Source organism: Gymnoscopelus braueri (genome assembly GCF_963280865.1).
Source record: "Gymnoscopelus braueri genome assembly, chromosome: 11".
Classification (NCBI taxonomy): Eukaryota; Metazoa; Chordata; class Actinopteri; order Myctophiformes; family Myctophidae; genus Gymnoscopelus; species Gymnoscopelus braueri.
The window spans coordinates 22,756,254-22,777,458 of NC_137613.1; the positions used below are offsets into that span (position 1 = coordinate 22,756,254).

The 21,205-nt window shown below is 44.3% G+C and overlaps 2 protein-coding genes across 5 annotated transcripts in view; both read left to right on the forward strand.

The window, feature by feature from the left end:
• Positions 1-558: 558 nt before the first annotated feature.
• efna1a (ephrin-A1a) overlaps positions 559-21,205 on the forward strand; it is a 33,842-nt gene continuing 13,195 nt past the window's right edge. For 2 of the 4 annotated variants that reach the window (XM_080441289.1, XM_080441290.1), the window contains exon 1: positions 15,337-15,658. In XM_080441289.1, coding sequence (XP_080297415.1) covers positions 15,561-15,658 — 98 coding nt within the window. In that variant the 5' untranslated portion in view covers positions 15,337-15,560. Of the gene's footprint in view, positions 1,113-15,336; positions 15,659-21,205 lie in introns of those variants that run through there. The other 2 variants (XM_080441287.1, XM_080441288.1) reach the window with 2 other exon arrangements.
• The window catches only part of s100a10a (S100 calcium binding protein A10a), a 96,922-nt gene continuing 89,957 nt past the window's right edge, over positions 14,241-21,205 (forward strand). Inside the window, exon 1 of the mRNA XM_080441294.1 lies at positions 14,241-14,244. The gene's annotated coding sequence lies outside the window, so the exon portion shown is untranslated. The remainder of the gene's footprint in view (positions 14,245-21,205) is intronic.

Here is a 21,205-nt window from a genome sequence, read left to right on the forward strand (position 1 = left end):
GTGTGTGTGTGTGTGTGTGTGTGTGTGTGTGTGTGTGTGTGTGTGTGTGTGCGCGCGCGTGTGTGTGTCTTTAAGTCTTTACATTTCTGTGTTTGTGCGAATGTGTGTATATTTACATGTCTGATGGAGCACGCTGGCACTCACTTCCATCTGTTTTTCTTGCTAAGCAGTTTGAGTGGGCAGGATATCGGCGTGCACCATGTCCCCGTGTGCCGCTCCATCATCCACCACTCCACATGTGCGACATGTACGTCTGCCAACCATTAGCAAGGTTCAGCCCAAATGGAGTAATTAGGAATAAGTGCTCAAAGGTGCGACAGTCAGAAACCCCCCCCCCCCTCATCCTCCGCTAATCCCCCGTCCCCCCCCCCCGTCCCCCTCAACCTCCAACAAACCCTTCCCACAATCCCTTGTGGCATTCCGGGGGCCTCTGCTCCCCGCTCCGCCGCCAGCGCCTGACTGTTACCCAAAAGCGCACGTCTCCTCAAATAGAAGCAGCGCTGCTAACGGGCGGTGTGGGCACCCTGTGTTTTCAGAGTAGACCCAGCTAACTGCTGACTGGCCCTCTCGTTCTCTCCCAGCGGTTATTTTTACATGCGCGTGGAGTTCCGTTGGGCTGGCAGAGAGAGAGAGAGAGAGGGCAAGAGAGAGAGAGATGGAGAGAAAGCAGAATGGTCAAAAAGTCAAGGAGGGGAAAGATCCCTCTTAACGCAGCATTTTGTCAAGTGTGCGTCATTGTATGCATTCGCGTGGCATATGTATGTGTGTGTGTGTGTGCTAGTGTGTGTGTGTGCGTGTTGACTTTGTATCCCAAATGCGGGTGGGCCCTGTACGGCGCACATTCATGAGCGGTGCATGTGTTTGGACCAGTGCATCCGTCCGTTTGTTTGTTTGTATGCTTGTTTGTGTGTGTTTGTCTCTCCATTTCTAGGAAACAGGCTTTTTCCTTGGCTCAGGAGGCAGCCCACAATCTGTGTAACCTACCCCGCCCCCTCCCAACACCACCGCTACTACCACCACCTCCTTCTCCACCCATTCCTTCACCCTCCAGGAGAGATGCTGGGAATTGATACTCCACAATCTGGGGGGAGTGAGCATGCCAATGAGCGTCCGTGAGTGGAGGTTTGGTTTATACACGTGCACGCCACCTTGACGAACAGGCACACCCGCATGCATGCATGCGCGCGCGCGCACACACACACACACACACACACACACACACACACACACACACACACACACACACACACACACACACACACACACACACACACACGCACACACACATACATCACCCACAGCCTGAATACACATGTTCACATTGGTGTGGCCGTGGGGACTTCCCACACGGGGACCATGACATCTTAATTCAATGGGAGTGAATGCAAGGCCGTACACAGTGGGTTAGAAGGGGAACAACTGGAATGGAAAAAACTCCACTCCTCCAACTGAGGTCAGCGTTGGAGACAAAACCCTCATTGAGCTTGTAGCGCAAAACCTGAAAAATGTGCCTTAATCGCTGTCCTCGCTCTGCCCTCCAGGAATACGTGCTCTCGTCCGAGTCAGACAAAGGGCGTTGAGTGAAACCCACACAAACACATTTGCATATGCTCGCGCTTAAAAGAGGGCGAACCCGGTGCACCGAAACGGGATTCACATAATCACATGCAAAATCTAATTAAGACAGCAGGTTGCGCATTACTCATAATCAGTTAAACATACAAATAAATTAGCCTTACGCTGCATATTCTCTATAGATAAATAAACACACACACGCGCAGTAAACATGGGTGCATACACAAGTACACTCGTGCGCACCAAACCGCATGCACACAAAAGCACGCACACACACAAAGGCACTGGGCCACCATAAATTACAGTCATCCCCATCTGGGAGCATTAAGAAGCTGTTAATGAATAGGGTGCTGGAGCAAGAAGCCACAAGTGGAGCGAGGGATATGGGAGGGGAGGGGGGAGCAGGGAGGGGAGGGAAGAGGGGGGAGGGAAGAGGGGGGGGGGGGGGGGGTGCGGGTAGCATCTGGGCTGCAGATATGTGTGTAGTCATGTAAAAGAGGTTGCGGTAACAGTGCACGTCTTGGGGGAGGAGAGGAATCAAAAGTTGTGCAGCTGAAGCCAGTGCTCTCTGTGACCCATTGGGTAGAGAGGTATGTATGCGTCTGTCCCCCAGCCATTGCTTTGTATGAGATCTAAAGTGTTGGGTCAAAAGTGAGTGTTCGCACACTCAGCTCGGGCCGTTTAACACTGTATAACCAGAGATCAAACGGCGGGGAGATTATCTGCTGCCCCTCCGCCCTCATACTAACAATAAAAAAAAGAACATGGCTCACATTAGACGGATTGTCAAACGAGAGAGAGAGAGAGAGAGAGAGAGAGAGAGAGAGAGAGAGAGAGAGAGAGAGAGAGAGAGAGAGATTAAAAGCCACACACAAGAAAGGTTAACCTCAGCTTCAGACTAATGACTTTACCTTATCTGAAGGAGGTGTTGGAGGAGGCGTGGTGAACAGAAGGGGCAGTTATCTTAAGTGACCTTTTAATACCCTCTGCGGCCTCACAAAGGCAGGCTCGGCAGGGGCGTTCAGAGCGGACACATGGGGGCTTCACAACACGGAGGAGCAGAAGTGTGCCTGTGCACAGAGGACAAAGGATGGCCACCTGTATGCTAATAGTGCGGCGGGGCTCTTGGAGAAGGCAGAGAGAGGGACTGAGAGTGGCGCTACTCTTGGAAGAAAAAGACCTGGGGCCGTAAAAAAAACAATAACAAAAAAACTGGAGCTTTTGGGGGCCATAAATTGATTTTTTTCCTCCTTTTTTTTAAGAAAGTATGAAGGGGAAAGAAACAAGAAAGGCAAAGTGTGCCCCTTAAAACAGAATGGGCGCTATAAAATTGATTTTCTCCTCTTTTAAGGTGGAAAAGGAGAGAGACAATGGGGGCCAACTTGGCTGAGTGATGATGACAGGCGAAGGGCAGTAAAATTTCATTTCCGATCCCTCAGTTAAGTAATGAGAAAGAGGGAAATGTGTGCCACTACCAATAGGAGGAAGTGGGTTGGGGGGGGGGGTGGGCACATGGGTGACTTTAAAGTAATGAGACCGGAGAAAAAGGCAGTGGAGTGTGCCTCTTAAGGGGGATTTATACTTAGCTGTGCGACGGTGTTGCGCACCGAAAATAGCAGATCTACAAACTCACAAAGCTCACAACCCAATGCGTTCTGAGCTATTTTCAGTGCGGGACATAGTGCAGAAGTATATCAAGCCCTTTATGGGATCGTGTGCCCCTTGTCAATAAGTACAGGGAGGGAGAGAGCGAAGGGAAACTGTGTGTGTGTGCGTGTGTGTGAAGGGAAACTGTGTGTGTGTGTGTGTGTGTGTGTGTGTGTGTGTGTGTGTGTGTGTGTGTGTGTGTGTGTGTGTGTGTGTGTGTGTGTGTGTGTGTGTGTGTGTGTGTGTGTGTGTGTGTGTGTGTGTGTGTGTGTGTGTGTGTGTGTGTGTGTGCGTGCGTGCGTGCGTGCGTGCGTGCGTGCGTGCGTGCGTGCGTGCGTGCGTGCGTGCGTGCGTGCGTGCGTGCGGTGGGGGGGGGCTATAAAATTCATTCCCTCACTCACTCATTGGTTATTTTCTTAAGAAAGGCAGAGGTCTGGCCGGGGGAGTGTGCCGCGACAGAGGGTGGGCCGTTCATATGGAAAGAAGGGGGTTGGGGTTCGGAGGTCATAAAATTCTTTCTCCCTATTCTCTTCAATAATGAGGCAGAGGCAGAAAGGTGGCATGTGCCACTGTGAATGGAGGGAGGAGTAATTGCAATTAAGCACATCTTTGAGGAGGGCACACTTCCAACACATGCACACACACACACGCAGCCTCTTAAGGACAGAGCGGAGGTCTTCCTTTAGTCGTATGTTAGACCACACATGCATACTGTTAGGCTCACTCACAAACACATGGAACATACTGTAAACACATTCTCGCCACACGCATGTGAGCACCCTTCATGTCGTTAGGGTTTACTATCATCTCTACTGTAGATGTTCCTGCAGACAGTATGTCTCACACCATCTGAGTTCAGCTGAGAAGACCCCCGAGCCATCTATTTACCACTGTTCCATCTCTCTCAGTGTGAATATCCAGATGACTGCACACTGCACAATTTTCACACCATCAACTGCGATTTTGCAGCTGAAACTCCAAGAAACTATCCTCAGTTATGTAATCCTTTATATCAGTGCATGTTCAGCACTATAAGAAGAAACTTCAGTGTTGAGTGCGTTGCGTCAGTATTACTTCATGTCCATCAGTGGGTGTCAACAGCAAACGCCCCGCGTCTGTGTATGTGAATGTAAAATATGCTCTCTTGTTAGCATGGGTGTCAGCCGCTGTCACTGTCAATATGACCAGCTCAGTCAAGATTGGCACTATATATTCCGGGCCTTCCCAACTGCCAACATCTTTCCCTCTGCTCGTCGTAGGCCCCCTGGGGTCTGTCATCGTCAGGGAGGTCTGGACATGTTTGGACAGATCGCTGCACTTCCGGGGCCAGAAGAGAGGGGTCCACGTTTGCATTTCAGCATTTCGCCAGCGGGAGGGAGGTAATGAGCAAACGCAGTCACTGTTCCAGCATCCTTGGGCTTGACAGTGTGAGTACAGCCTGTCCTGTCGCATATCTAGTTATAGAGTACTATCTGGGAGTAGGTGCAGCATCCAGGCGATGCAGCCGCCCTCCCAAAAATAAGACTCAAATGGCTTACCAAACTTCAGCTATCTAGACTTGAGGTATCCATTCTCCATCCAAGTAACTTAAAAGTCCCCCTCAGCCCGCAAATCTTGTTTTGTCTTTGGTTAATGTGTTTTTGAATGTTACCTATGGAAATGTTGGTAGTTTCTTGAGCTCTGCATATCTCCAAAGCATTAACCACTTAAACCCCATACTGTATACTTCATTGACCAGAGTCCCCCGGGAACCACTACATTTTTCCAGTGTAGCTTGTAGCTTGTAGAGGCACGGAATTGTTTTACTTATCAATTATACGTACATTCCCAGAAAAGGAAAGCTAGGGTTTGTGTGGTTATTTTAGTAAATGATTTTAAACTGGTTTCAGACGTAGCACTCACTGAATCCAGGTTTGACACAGGGCATGCAACTCAGACTCGGATGCTGAATGCCATTCAGAGCCTCACTAAAGACATGCATCGGGGGTCAGTTGAAGTGGTGAAGGGATGTCGAGTGGTATAACCCACTCGACATCCCACCATATGGGATAACCCTGGGTCGGCGGAGCCTTTGGTGGTCCGCGGACCATTCGCTGGTGGTCCGTGATGCCAGACCGCACAGAAATTAGTTTTGTTTTAATTGATATATAATATTCACCACTGTTATGTGGAGAAGAGCCTCCCTGAGTCTGATCTCATGCTGCTGTCTCTCGCTACTGTTTTGGGTAGCCAATTTAACAAAACAAAAGATGGCACTTAACAACCCATTGAAACCCATTGTGCACTACTTGTCAACCCCCCCCCCCCCCCCTCCCCAGACTGACCAGCGTCTCAACGAGGTGCTAAATGTTAATAACATGCACGGCCACAGCAAACTTGTTTCAGAATTCTATGAATACACTTGTGCCTTTCCTATCAGAGATTACCAACCAAACACATTTCCCGTCTGTGTGTGTCTCTCATGATAGAAGACTGGTAAAACGACTGTCGCCCTCTTGTGAAAATATTTACTACATAAAACTGGTACTTGGTGCAAAAAAAGTTGGGAGTAAAACTCATTTAGGTACATGGGGGAGGGATAAATACTTTACATGTACATTTATTGAACAGATATTATTTTTAAACCACACTAAAACATACCACTGTCAATACATATGTCAAAACATTTTCACCAAAGTCAAAATGTTGCCGAACTTCCCTGAACTTCCCTGAATAATTAAGTTAATGTTACCTAACCATATGCATTCTATGACTTTAACCATATGCACTCTATGACTTTTAAGCTTTTTATTATTATGCTTTTGCTTTCTCTGTACCTAGAATTGCTGCTTACCCTAAACGTCATTACACAGTTAATAAGTCATGGACGTTTGAATTTCGTCCATGAATCAATCTTTTCTCCAAGGTCTATTTCTAATCAATCCATTTTTCTAATCAATGTGTGCTTTAAAATGCGAAAATCAAACCAACCACAGTATACTTTGGAAAATGGTTGGCAGTAATGTCAAATACCCGTATATCGCTGTGAGTCACAGTCAATTGGATAAACATCGATAACACCGGTATGGTCCTATAAGTCTTTGGCTAGATTCCCTCATCTTGATTGATTGTAATGTTGATGTGCTTGGTGAAGCTTATTTCAATGTGACACTTAATGAATATAAATAATTGCTCACAAATAGTGAGCATCAGTTACCTAAAGTATTACTGAAGAAATGTGAAATGCACACATCTCTGCAGAGAAAATGCTGTATCTTGGAACGTCTCTTTTTGGTGATGATTTGGCTTCATATTGTCCTTTGGGGTGTTTTGGCTGGCCTTGTGAGTTTGTTAACACATTGTGGCATCTCTCTGTTACACTCCCATTGTGCATGTGTGTGTGCGTAATGCATGCTGGGTTGTTTACAATGCGATATAATTTGGGTTTTCCCTTTCATTCCTGAACTTGCATGTGTTGTAATGATGTAATTTTGTCTCAGTGTCGTGGTGTAATTTGCACATAGATAGGAGAGGCCCCTATAGGCTCACCAGGCTGTTGTTTTGTTGTGTCAAGGAATAGCAGGGAAGAGTAAACAACACTCCTGGGTGGTCCCCTTTTTCTCTGGACTCCAACATCCAGAGAAAACCTCCTCTCTTTTCAGCACAACCTGAGTTCCTGCTTCCCTCTCCCTCCCTCTCTCTCTCTCTGCGTGTCTCTTTATGATTGTCGTTTGTGTTTAGGGTTGTTGCAGTTGGTGGAAGTGCCCTTATACATATTGAAGGAGCTATTGAGGAGTCCACCAGCGTGTTCATTCCTTCCACTCTTCTGTCTTTGTTTACGATTGTGTGTTTATCTGTCGCTCACTCACAGACTCTTTATTTCTCTGTCTGCCTTTCTCCCTCTCTCACTCACTCCACTCTTTCGGTATGTAGTCTAATCTACACCATAATTCTCTCTCTCTCTCTTTCTCTCTCTTTCATTTGCCATCCCTTCCTTGCACCTCTTTTCCTCCACATTCACTCGATGTGTACTTCAGATTTGCATACTATCTCTATGAATGCTATTTCGTACATACAAGCTCCTTTAAGCCTTCTCTCATATCACACTTCTCAACCTGCCACTGTCTCCCTTTATCTTTCTCTCTCACTCTATTTCCCTCTCGTTCTTTCTCCCTCTTCAGTTCCATTTAGTAGTATATTAAATGTATGCCATTCCCCTGCTCTCCCTCTCTCTCTCTCTCTGTCTCTCTCTCTTTCTCTCTTGCTGTCATTTCATGTCCACCTAATGTTTATTTCTGCAATTTCCTCTTTCTATCTCTCTGTCTCTCTCTGTCTCTCTCTCTCTCTCTCTCTCTCCTTCTCCAGTTAATGTAGTAAACCTAATTCTATTTCTGCCTCTCTCTCTCTCACTCTCACTCTCTCTCTCTCGCCCACCTTCTCTCTCTTGGATTCCCCTCTTCATTTGTCTTCCGTGTGCACTCACTCGCCCAATCCTGATCTATGTCCTGATCTCTTTCTTGTTAAACCTGTTTTGTGCAACTCATTTTTTTTACGGTATGTTCTTGTCTTCTCATCCTCTCACGTTTCTCTCACCGCTCCTTTCCCTACCTTCATCCTTCTTCTCTTCCTCTCAGTGTTTTGAATGTATTCATTGCCTATTTATGCCATTCCCTCTCTATCTCTCTCTCTCTCTCTCTCTCTCTCTCTCTCTCTCTCTCTCTCCAACCCTTGCTTAACTTCAATATCCCTCCCTTTCCCCCGTGCCCACTCTCTCTCTCTGTTTATCTTGCTCTTCTGTTCCCATTTTCGCCTCGTCGTTCATTTTCTTCCTCACCAGCCTGATATGTCTCTCTCTGTCCACCCGCTCCAACATAGCATGTGTTCCATTTGTGTCTGTCTCTCTCTTTTTTTCCAGTCACAGTCTCTCCTTAAATATCCTCTTGTTTGGATGTTCCACATGTTTTTTCTATGTATCTTTCTGAATCGCTTCTATTCACCTCACATTCCTTTCTCTCTCACTCACTCTTTCACTCTCTGTACAGTTGCTTCCAAGTAAATACACCATCTATTTCTGTCTTCATCTCTCTCTCTCTCTCTCTCTCTCTCTCTCTCTCTCTCTCTCTCTCTCTCTCTCTCTCTCTCTCTCTCCTTTCACCTGCCCCCTCTCTTTGGATCTCTCATGTCTCCTCCTCCGCACTCCTCTCTTTCTCTGACTCTGTCCTTAAATATCTCTCTGTTTGTGTTTTAAACCTCTTTTGTTATTTTTAAACCTCTGGCCTGTTTTTAAATCCTCTCTTTCTCTCTCTCTCTCTGTTCTTTCCATGTAGAGCGTTTATTTTATGATTCTTTCCTTTCTGTGTAAAGTCCGATTTATACTTCGTGGTACGATAGTGTTGCATCCCGAAAATAGCAGATCTACAAGCTCACAACGTGTCGCATCCGTGATGTGTTGTGAGCTTGTAGATTGGCTATTTCCAGCGCGTGACAACATATAAATTCAGCATCTCTTCCGTTCTTTCATATCCCTCCCTCGCTCCCCTTCAGCGACAGCGGTAAACAAGAACCTGTCCGAATCCATTCGGTGGGCAGAGTTAAAAGTGCAGCGACAATTCTTCCACGCCACCCACTCACTTTGAGCTTCATGTTGTTGTATCTACGAGCGACTGTATGTCCATGTAACCCACATCAGTCACACACCACATGCTATGATGTATGTGCATACATTACTGGGATCCTTATGGCCTATAATGTATATGGTTTGTGTCCACTGTGTATTTACATATCATAAGGATGTATATCAACCTGGAAAAGTGGGTGAATGTTCTTTCAGTGTAAGTAGGGTGATGCTTTCCATCTAGTATTACATTCAGACAACTTCTAGCACTCATCTCACTCCTCCTCACAACAGACGAGATGCAATCCTCCTCCTCATACGCCTACTGCTCTGCTGCTCTTTGTTTTTCAGCTTGAATTGTATTGTGTAGTGTGTGCGTGCGTGTGTGTGTGTGTGTGTGTGTGTGTGTGTGTGTGTGTGTGTGTGTGTGTGTGTGTGTGTGTGTGTGTGTGTGTGTGTGTGTGTGTGTGTGTGTGTGTGTGCGTGTGCGCGAGCGTGCATGTGCATTCACTTACAGCCTGAGCACAGTGATTGCTGGAGTATAAATATGTTTATTGTGTGTGTGTGTGTGTGTGTGTGTGTGTGTGTGTGTGTGTGTGTGTGTGTGTGTGTGTGTGTGTGTGTGTGTGCGTGCAAGGTGCTTGCATGCATTCTTGTGTTTGCATGTGTGTGTGTGTGTGTGTGTGTGTGTGTGTGTGTGTGTGTGTGTGTGTGCGCACACACATGCATACTCGCAAACCTGTGTGCATTACAGTGTTTGTATGCATGCACACTTGCACAGGGTTGTGTGCGTGCGTGCGTGCGTGCGTGCGTGCGTGCGTGCGTGCGTGCGTGCGTGCGTGCGTGCGTAGATTCATTGACCGACACTGATGAACAATCAACCGACTCTGTTAACTCTCTGTTCTCTGATCATTAACCACAAACAATTAACAACTGAACGCTCACTACTTCACCACCCTGGTAGCTTTTAACTTTTAAGGCAGTGCTCACTGATTGCTTTCCCCTTTGCTTCAAAATTGCTCCGACGAATCATTAACTTCTATGTACGTTCTTTTGCCTCTGGAGGGCTGGGAGGCGAGCAACTTGGCCTACAGTACGTGCCGGGATGAATGCAAAACACCAGCGCAAGAACAAACTTGTTCCTTCAAAAGGAGAGGTGCCGAGGAGGAGGTGGCTGTGCTATCTTTGTATCGTCTCCATTTTCAGGAGAAGAGGCGGGCAAAGCAGGCCAATGCTAATTACAGGACAACACTCTGCCCCCATTGTTCCCCAGAGAGCAACTCATAGGTGCAGCATCAACATCTCCTGCCGAGGAGATCCATTGACTACCAGTGGGGGGTTCACTGGACTGAACACCAACATTTCCATTATGTAAAGCACTGTGGTAGCATTTTGTACAGGGATGAGAGCACGATAGCAGGGGCCTCCATTTGTATTCAGAGGGAGTGAGGCAAATGGATCAGCCGCTGCTCAGAGAGTATAAAAAATGACCCACATTTTTACACTCTCAGCTTTAAATTAACACTGATCCATAACACAGGTCAGCTTTCTGATCCAAAGGGCTGCCCTGGATGTATCCAGTACCCACCTGGGTCAGTTAGGGTGACCCAGCACAGAGCACAGCAGACAGATTAGAAATGTACCGTAGAACGAATGTCAAGTAAAGTTACATTCTTACATTTCCTCTTGGGGGAAACCGGGATCGATCGTGCCCCATATGGTATTTTATTCGATTACAAAAAACATTTGCTCAATAATGACTGAAGTTGTTCAGCTGTTCCCTTTATTCTAAAAAACAAAGAGTCATGATAAACTACAATTACAACTACTACAATTTTAAAATCATGGCACAGGTTTTCTTTTTCAATATCTAATAACATATTCTTATTCAAATTACTGTGATGTCCTTGTTCTTGGTGCATGTGACACCTGAACACATTTTTGGCTGGTCTCTCTCTGACCCTATTGATTGATTGATTGATTGAAGACTGTATTAGCAGTTTGCAAAACGTACAGTGGTACGATTATACAATGATGCTAAAAGGTTCACGCAAAAAGCCCTGAGGGCTTGTTTCCATTGTGGTCTCCTCTACGTCGTCCTCAGACGAGCCCTCCATCGGAGTCTCCAGTCATCTCGGTTCTCCATACATCTGGCCAGCTCCTTTGTGCTTTCTGCACCAGCATCTTTCCTTAGTACATCCACGTAGGTAGGTGTGGGACGTCCTCTTGATCGATGCCCGTGTGTTGGTTCCCACAGTACGAGCTTTTTGACCGGAAATTGTGGTCCTATGTATTAAATTCATAAAGACATTTAAGACATACAATAACATTCAAGAAATCATCAACACTAGGAGCAATAAAAGCGTCACTATTCTGGGCTTTTGATTGATATTTTTATTTGGCAAAAAGAATGTAAAACATAACAATTACATTTATAATACTTTTGTCTAAAAGGTCCGTCCAAAATCATAATGGGCGAAGGTTTGGCAAAAATAGGTGAGCATTCTGTGAAAATAGTCCAGCACAACATGCAGTGTTGCGACACGTTGTGAGCTTGTAGATTTGGTGCAGAGGGGAGAAAGGAGGGGGCCAAGTACAGAGCCACGGGGATCCTGGTCAACAAATTATACAGGATTTAAGTGGTTAAAGGTATTGTAGATTTTGCTTAGCCTACACATTTGACAGTAAAAATGAGTATTACATAATAGTACATAAGTGATTAAATTATTATTATTATCATATTATGATTATGATTGATTCACAGCTAAATAAAGAAGAACATTCTTACCTCTGCAAATCGGGAAGTTTTCAAATAGGATTATAAAATCATTGTGCAGCATGTCATGATCATCTTGGCCTGGCAGGGGATGTCACAAAAGGTCTAAAAACAGAGTGACATCATCTCATTCTTATCTTGTTTTATTGGGTATAAACACCCATAAACAACTGACCCCTCCCCTGTCTCATCCAGCTGAAATGGACTCTTGAGTTGGTCTTGCGCAAAAGTAGACATGTTCCAAATGTTTCCCGAGAAACATGTTTGATCAGTTTTTAGTTTTTGGCTTCTTCAAAATCCAGGGAAATACAGTCCCCTGACACCATTGAAAATTGCATTGGCCAAGATAGATGTAATGTTCCTATGCCTGTATTAAGCATCTAAAACTTTTACCATAATTTTCCTTTACTTTTAAATCACTCTCACACAATATATATATATATATATATATATATGTATATATTATACTGGATTTGTGTGGGTTTTATGTAAATTTGGGTGCATGTCTGCCCAGTGCTAGTGTGTGCTTGCATGAGTGTGTGCTTGTGCGTACATGCATGTGCATGTGACTGTGCAATATGCATAAAATGCCAAAGTTGACTTGCAGCAGTGTTCCAGTTCATCTGTTTGGCTACTCATTTACTGTTAGAGGGCGGTATGAAATTGAAAGTCTTCTCATTTGCCTCCTGATAATGTTTTGACACAGACGCTAGCGGCACGTCGAAAGCTCTTCCAATGCAATTTTCCATCGAAATGCGAAATGCAATTATGTCGACAGTTAGCTCTCTTACACTACTGTAGCTGTTATCTGTCCACAGAGAGAAGGGTGCAGAAAATGAATTGGTCTCTGAAAAATTCATCAAGTGGTATGACTGCTGGCCTAGTCATGAATACCAAGCACATGATTTGTGCTGACCCGTATGGCATCGAATAGTGCACAACCACCACTGACCATATTCGTAACCGATGAGTATGACGTAAGAGCAAAATGTCTACTGTGCAAATATCAGGTCCATGTGTCTGCTTTTAGTGAGGCCATCTTTGAATCAACATGGGATTTTTTATTCTCATCCTTTGCACTGGGTTCCTCAGTCTTCTCTGTCTTTGTTGGTAGCTTTGAATAGGAAAGCACCTTGTGTATATTAAAGCAATAAAAGTTTAATACCTTTAACTGCCATGCAAAATGCTTGCGTGGGTGCCTTTAGAGGCAACGATTAGATTGTATGCACAGCTCAGCACTGGATCAGACTTTGGTGAAATTGCATTCGTAAATCACTCTTAGTGTAGTTATGTTTAACCTGCTTGGAGAATGTGCTATGTGGGTTTTATCACATCGGGACAATTTGGGTAGTGCGAACACTGAACAATATCCCAAATTATCTTTGAAACCCTCTCCTGGTTATGTAATCTTTCTGGTCCTCATTGTGTTGCATTAAATGGAGTAACTCCCACCTTTGTGACACCCTAACGCTAAAACAAATGGCAAAACGTACGCCTACTAGCAATCAACATCAAGGCTGCACTTGATTGCCTCAGATAAAATGATGATTTTGATGAAGTGATGAAGTGTTACATTCATGTTACATCAGAGGCTAGTTCCTGTACTCTCTCTCTACCCTCCTTTCTCCAGTCTTCCCCCCTACCCCCGTTGTTAAATATGGACCAAAATCCCCTCTGTGTCCAGCCAATTCCCTGAATCTCATCCATGCCTTGAAATGAAGCCAATCGTTCTGGTGGTCAGTACGTAGCTATCTGATTACCTCCATCAGCCATGGTTGCTTGTCCTTTTTTTTTACCCCACCTTTCTTTTTTGTAATTGTCCTTTTGGTGTTATTTGTCTGGAACACTACTTTTGTGATTGATGTTACACAGCCAAGCAGGCAGAGCAAAACAAACAGTCATGTCAAGCAGAAACAAGCTTGAACCCCCCCCCAGGGGTAATGTGGCTCAGCGGGCTGAATAAGAGGCCCGCAGGCCAGATTATCCGTGTCAATGGAACAGAAAATGAGTGTAGGGATTTACAATGTGACTACACAGAGGTTATGTCTTTTTGAAAACACATACACTCTAATGCAGTGATTCTCTAACTTTTTTCATTTCAAGGACCCCCAGTTTGATATTCATTAGGCCCCCAATTTCATGTGATTTCTATCTCTGAGACTGGGACCCTAATCTACACTGTAAAATCTTCAGTGTTAATTTAACTCTGAGAGTGCACACTGGAGACTGCACACTGGAGTTACAGTCCCGTAAGGTTCCATGAACTATCAATCATTTAACTGGGGACCCCCTGGAACACCCTCAAGGACCCCCTGGGGTCCCCACTTTAGGAACCAGTGCTCTAACACAGTTAGAGCCTATGCATAATTTATTCATCCACGGCATCCCTAAATCACCTTCTTATCTTACCATATAGTGTATGGCATCTTTTACTACTTTCACATTTAGCATAACAGTATAATGGGCTCTACTATACCTATTTATATGATGTATACCTATCATTATAATGATTATTACTATTGTTATCATCATCATTATTGTTATAAGAAGATGATGGTGATTGGTGACCACAACATTCAAATATGGCTACATGCACAGTGGAAAGCACACATTCAGGTGGTACGTACAGTAATTGTGTAATTTCTTTCCTCCGAAAAATGTCACGAGTTAAATTTGAGAGCTTATCCGTTTCGATTAGAACTGATTAAAAATAGCTTTACTTGACACTAATAATAATTGTATGATACTGGTCAATTCCAATGCTCTGTATACAATATGAAGATAGGGATCCCTCACGTAGCAGTTTGCTGTGTAATAAACAGCCTATAATATTTTACATGCAAGCAGTTCATAATAAGTAGTACTATGTTTTTTATCCATAATGACAAAAACGTTCTTGTCATTATGTACACCTCATTTTTTATTAAATGTTTAACAGCAAAAACTTAGTAATAATTAAATAGCTAATTCAAATCTGGCATTTTAGAAGAATAGCACTTTTAATTACATTTCTGGAATTGCTCTGGGGGAAAAAAGAAAAGGGAAAAAAGAGGCACAGTTAGACATTTAGATCTTAAGTCTACTGTTGGCAGACAAAGTAATTAGGTTTTAATAAAACACTGTGTTAAGTTTGAGCCTTATCATCAGTGTTGCCATATCTTGTGAGAGAAATAAGCAACCATGTCTAGGAAAACAAGCCCAAAAGAAGCAACTTTGGCCACATTAGCACTTTTAAACCTATATGCATCTACAAGCTCTGCTATTTTCCTAGAGCTTGTAGATCTGCTATTTTCAAATAATCTCGAAATAAAATGTGGAATATTAGCATATGTTGTTAATATTTTAAACATTAATAACACACATGCTCCCTGGGCCCTGGCACAAATATTTGAGAACCAAATGTTGTTGTTTTAAAAAAAAATGTAAACAAGCCCAAATAAGCAACCGCACTTTAAAAACAAGCACCAAAAAAACGCAACCGGCAACTAACCAATATTTACAAGCAACTTTACAGAAAAACAAGCCCAAAGTCGCTTATAATAAGCCGACATGGCAACACCGTTCATTGTATGCGTCTCTGCGTAAAAACAACAATCAGAACCGAGCTCGGGGGGGCGTGTGTTTATCACACAGCGTCTCTCGGACAGTCTTCTCATTGGCTCTTATCGGCAGAGGGGGCGTGGTGGACAGTTGTGGGCGTTTGACAAAACCGTCGTCCGCGCAGGTTGGCCCTTTCATTCACTACGGATCTCCTGACTTGATCTGATCTCTCCGCACAGTTTAGTGTTTACAGAACAATCTGTTTGTTGTCTTTTTTGCGTTGCTGCACAAGTTGTTTACTAGCTTGCAGGCTTGCGATTGACGGACGCATCCATCTTTTGAGAAGTCTATTGCTCTATTCGTCTTTTTATTTTGTTGCAAAAACTACCTGAGGTGTTTCTTTTTTTGTTTTTTTTCTTCCACTCCACTATGGATTTGGTGTGGATCCTGTGCTTGCTTGCGACTATCTCCGCCTGGTTTGCATCTGCGGAGCGCCACAGTGTCTACTGGAATAGCACGAACCCAAAGTAAGTCAACGTTGTTGTAAACACCGTGTGATTCTACGTCTACGATTCTTATCTATGCATCTCTTATTAACCCCAGAACACCCTGGTCCAGAAGTACTTGTTTACCCAGTTAATTAAGGAACTTAATGTATGTAAATGTGATTCCTCGCGATCATGCACAAAGTCGTTTCTTATCACAATGCATTTGTCATTGAGCTGCTGGAATTCATGCATATTCAACTAGTGTGCTATTATCAGTGGTCCTCAACCTGTGGGTCGGGATCCCCAGGGGGGGTCACCACATGATTGGGCGGGGGGGGGGGGGACAATTTAAGGACCTTTAAGACATTTTTTATACAAATAAAGTAAAAGAAAAACCCAACAAACTGGTCAAACGTTAGCCAAATAAAATAAGAACGTTTATTATTTTAATTTTTTTAAATAGCCGATCTACAAGCTCACAACGCCTCGCAACGCCAGGCGTTGTGTGTAGATGTACTTACTGTAAATCGGCTATTTTCACAATATTTACACTATGTAAAATATAATGCCTCAACTCCTACAATTCCAAGTGCTTGGTGGGGTGGGGTGACTGAGGGTCAGATATGATTATTTTGGGCCTGAAACGGTTGAGAACCAACTGCTCTATATCACTGTGATGGACAGAACTGGCTGCTGTTGTCATGATAATGTTAGGCTCTGTCTCTGGGCTGAGTTGGCTGCCCTCTACCGCTCCCTCCCTCCCACACACAATGCTGCTCACAACTTTCTGGCGCTTTTGATTTGATTGAATACTTTAAGACCTGAGAAGATTCTAGAAAGGTCTTCTAAATCCAAAAAATTTTTTGAAAGAAAAACCCAATTTTTTTCCCCTCGATTTTTCAAAAATAGCAGATCTACAAGCTCATAGCGCGGCACTCGGTGCCGCGCTATGAGCTTGTATATCTGCTATTTTTGAATAGCCTAAAGAAATCTAAAGTGACACAGATGCGTTCCAGGTATCAATGGGTTAACGGATTGGCAAATAGTACAGTCAGTGGTACAGTAATGCTAAAAGTATAACACAAAAAGCCCTGAGGGCTTATTTCCATTGTTGTGTATTGAATTCATAGAGTATTAGTGAACGTTATTGTTACCTTATTGTTGTTTACCTGTAATTCGTTGCTGATATGAACCTCAGGTCAGATTGAATCTGTTTCGCAGCCTAGTATCTACCCCTTCCCTGATATTTTACATCTCGTTACTTTTATGTGCGATTGACATTGACTGAGAGTTGCTGTTTCCACTTGGCAATGTGTCTATATGTTGCACCCTCTGTGTTTCCCCCCTGTTTATTGTGTATTGTTTTGTTATTAATATTTTAGTATATTTTTGTTACTGTGTACACTACAGCACTATGGTTCAACGCTGTTGTTTTAAATGTGCTCTATAAATGAAGTGGATTGGATTGAACTGCTAACCCTAGTTTAGCTGCCAGTTTACTTTTGCCAGTTTATTCTCGCATGGATACAGCAGACTACACTGAATAGGTGTAACGTAAGGTTACGTGGTGCAAAATGGTTTTGCCTTGTAAATGTCTATGCGGATAAAGGATGTACTGTTGTTTATAGTGGGAGAACAGGGCTGTTTGATAGCATTTTTCCATGGCGCTCAACTGAAAAGAATTGCTCCACGGGGAATACATTTGTGTGAGCATGATCTGTATCTGTGAAGATAACAGAAAGTGCCCGCCTCTACTATATTGAAGTGTTCTATTTTTTGGTGTGTTTTCTAAGCAACTTGCGATTTTACCGTCAAACACTACAGTAATTGTACCACTGTAGAACCAAGAGCACCTATTAAAATGCCTAGCCCTGATTTAATTCCAGCACTCAACGTTTCTCCTGGGTTTTCCTTGTTAAATTGTTGCTGCTGCCAAGCTTGTTTTTATTCAATGGATCATTTACTCTCAGTCACTCCATTGAAGCAAAAGATAATTAATAAGCTCCATATCACACGCAAAGGAAACCTACAGATGCCTGGACGGCCTCAGTGGAATATTTTTTGTGTTGGTTTTAAATGTTTGACTCACTGCAGTGGTGTTGAAATAACGAGATTATCCTCCTCAACAACATCCTCCTCAAAGAGTCAGCAGACAGTTTTGTTCTATGTAATGAGTGGGAGTTTATCTCGCTCCATCATATCCATATCTAGAGATGATATCACATGGAGTTGGCTTTGCTGTCAGAGAGACATAGAGGTGTTCATATTTCAGGTGGTAAGATGATATGTAATGGACTATGACAGAGACAGAGGAGGTAACTTGAAGCCTGACCAGTGGGTCACGCAGTGGGAGAGAGATGGATTGCTCAGGGAGAAGAAATTGGAGCTCAAATTGTTGGGGTTAGGGGCCATTCGAAATAAGTGGGGGTCAATTAGAGTTATGGTTGATGATGGCAGGGTGAACTGGCTGGGCTATGTGGGAGGAGGGTAAGGTTTATGCTACACACACTCGCACTCACAAACACACACACATACACACCACAGGCACTGGAACACACCCACGTAGACAGAGGCTGACAAGCGCAAACACACAGTCTCTTGGCAGACACTCACTCAATCACTGCCCAGCACACACAGTCACACTAAAACTGACACTGTCTCAATCAATCACTGGAGCTGGGTGTGCACTCTCACTAATGTGCAAACACATGTCCTAGCTTGATTGTAAACACCCAGATATTAAAATTCCCCTCCAGAAAACGTCCGAATCCATTTTAGATCTTATCAGGCTCTAACTCGCAGTTCTAAAGCTTAATTTATGCTTCATTGCATGATGGTGTGGCTTGCTGAAAATAGCCGATTTTCACGTGACAGTTTGTTGTGTTCGTTTTGCGAAGCCACTGGTCATCTAAGTATGAATTATGTTTAATACTAGGCATGTTTGTTATCAGAAAGTCACATTTATGTAACACTCTGATCTGTCATCATATAATGTGTTCCACTGAAAAATCAGAATGAAGGCGCCTGTCCATGGATGCAAAGAGTTTTGTTACATCACTGCAGAGACACAACAATGAGATTTTTCTGGGAATATACTGGTAATCCGCCCCTTGCACTTGCTATTTTTACTATTGGATATTTGCACTAAGCTGCCCGTTCTGTCACACTTAATCCTGCATTCGCAGAAATATCAGCAAGTTCGGGAAATTCTTTTCATTTGTTCCTTCGACTTCATCATTTCTAGCAATCTACGTTTGACCCTGTTTCTTGACACCACTGACGTCAAAACATAGTTCTTGGGAGTCTGTATGGGATTTGAAGCCAAGTTGTCACTCCTAGTTTTTGTGGTTAATTGATTCATAGCCTTAATTAGAAAGTTGCTGTGATTTCCTTCTTAATGTGTTGATATGTAAAGAGGCAAATCAGATTACACCCTGTGTGTGTGTGTGTGTGTGTGTGTGTGTGTGTGTGTGTGTGTGTGTGTGTGTGTGTGTGTGTGTGTGTGTGTGTGTGTGTGTGTGTGTGTGTGTGTGTGTGTGTGTGTGTGTGTGTGTGTGTGTGTGTGTGTGTGTGTGTGTGTGTGTGTGTGTGTGTGTGTGTGTGTGTGTGCGTGCGTGCGTGCATGCCTTGGGGCATGTTGACTCCCAAGGTCGTAGCTGCCCGAGAGCTTGCTACATGCTCTGTTTCAGCATGAGTGAAATCTGTTCTCTTGTGTGTGTGTGTGTGTGTTTTTACGTGGTGTGTCAGCGCTCTTGGCAGCCTGTTTGTTCGTGTACTTGTGTCAGGGTGAACAACACAAAACGCTTGCATCTAATTACCAGCAGCTTAATCACCAGCTCTGTACCGGTTGATTCCCAGAAGTTGCTTCACCAGTATGCCCAGTCAGCTTGTGCCTCAGCATGCCTGCATGTGTACGTGTCTATTTGAAGGGAGTGTCTATGCGGGGGGCTCAACGTGTGTGTGTGTGTGTGTGTCAGACTGTGTGTGCACACGTGTACAACAGCCCCAGTTACAAATGACTGAGCGACTCGCAGCCTCATACTCGCATTAACCTGACCGTCCACACACACACACACACACACACACACACACACACACACACACACACACACTAGCCTCATGGCTGTGATTGATGTTAACATCGTCCCCAGAGCCCTCTGGACTAGGCTGCCTCAATGTGAAGCAATAATCTACTCATTCACACTGCTCTTTCTCCTGGAACCCTCTCGCAGTCCTCTCGTTTGCTGACAGCACGGCTATACCTCCCTCCTTTCATTTTCTCCCTCGCTCCTTTCTTTCCTCCATTCCTCCTCCGCTCTGTACCTGTCTCTCCCTTACTCCACCGCCTCCCTCCTCCTATTGGCCTTGGCAAGGTTCTCCTTTTCAAGCTGGTTCTGTGGTCTAGAGTTCAGTGTATCTGTTAACTATTTCATGGCTCCCCCGCTCACTCGACACAGTAAAGTCCTCTGTTCATTTCTCTCAGCGCTTACAGGGTCAATTTTTACACTCAAAGTGTTCAATTTAACACTGGGGACTTTACTGTGTAGGCTGGAGTACCATTCCTTTGCATTTGGAACCATTTTCTTCATCGTCATTATCACCACTTTCTATGCTCACCATATGAGATAATCACCTTATCAGATCATAGAATACATCTCTTTTTCTCAGATTTTCCCAGAGAATGTGTTAGTTTTTACTTTAATGATGAGTTTATAGATATATCTTTTTACCCAACTCAGCTAGCTGAACTGTGTAATTCAATTAAACGAATACCTTTGTGCTGCATTGGCAGCGATGAATGATGTTTTTGAAAGGTAGGTTTCACCCTCATGAGGGATTCCCAGACCATTTAGCCCGTCAATTTGGACCTTTTCTTTTTTTCCTCCTTCTTACTTTGTTTTATAATGCTTCCCATACAAATTGGGGAATGCTCTTCATGGAGTGCCACAGAAAGAGAATGGTACCGGGTGTGACTGATTGGGGGGGGGGTCAGAGTTCAGTGTGTGATGAAGTGGCGTGGCCTCTATCAGTCTGTCAGTCACCGGTGCTGTGGCGGTGGTCCCTGAATGCCGGCCTGCCACTCAGTTGGGCCTCCCTTCACACGGCCGTGGCTCGGCCTCTGGGAAACTCTGATTCTATTCCCTCTGTCTCTGGGTCCCCCCTTTCGCTCCCTCCACCAGCTTTTATCTCAACTTTACAAGCTGCCTCTTTTCAGTCTATTATTTCCTCACCTCCATCTCTCGCTCTCCAAGAACATGAGGGGGGGGGCTCGGTAAGAGGTGTGGAATTTTTTTTATCGTTCTTGGCACCCGTAGCGATTCGTCACTAGGCACTTTGCCCTTTGCTTCTCGCGCTTGTTTTTTTTTCTTTCTCTCCCTCTTCCTGGCTTCACTTCACTCCATAGTTTTCATTCCTCCACCTTTCTCTTCCTCTCCCTGCAGCCACTCTTAAGTCTTCCCAGAGAACTCAACTCAATTCCCATTTCCTTCTTTTCATTTGCCTGTTCATGTGTGCTCCTCGTTCCCCTCTTGAGGTTCTTCATGTGGCAGTGGAAGGGGTTGGGCCAGTCTGAGAACTCCCCAGCCA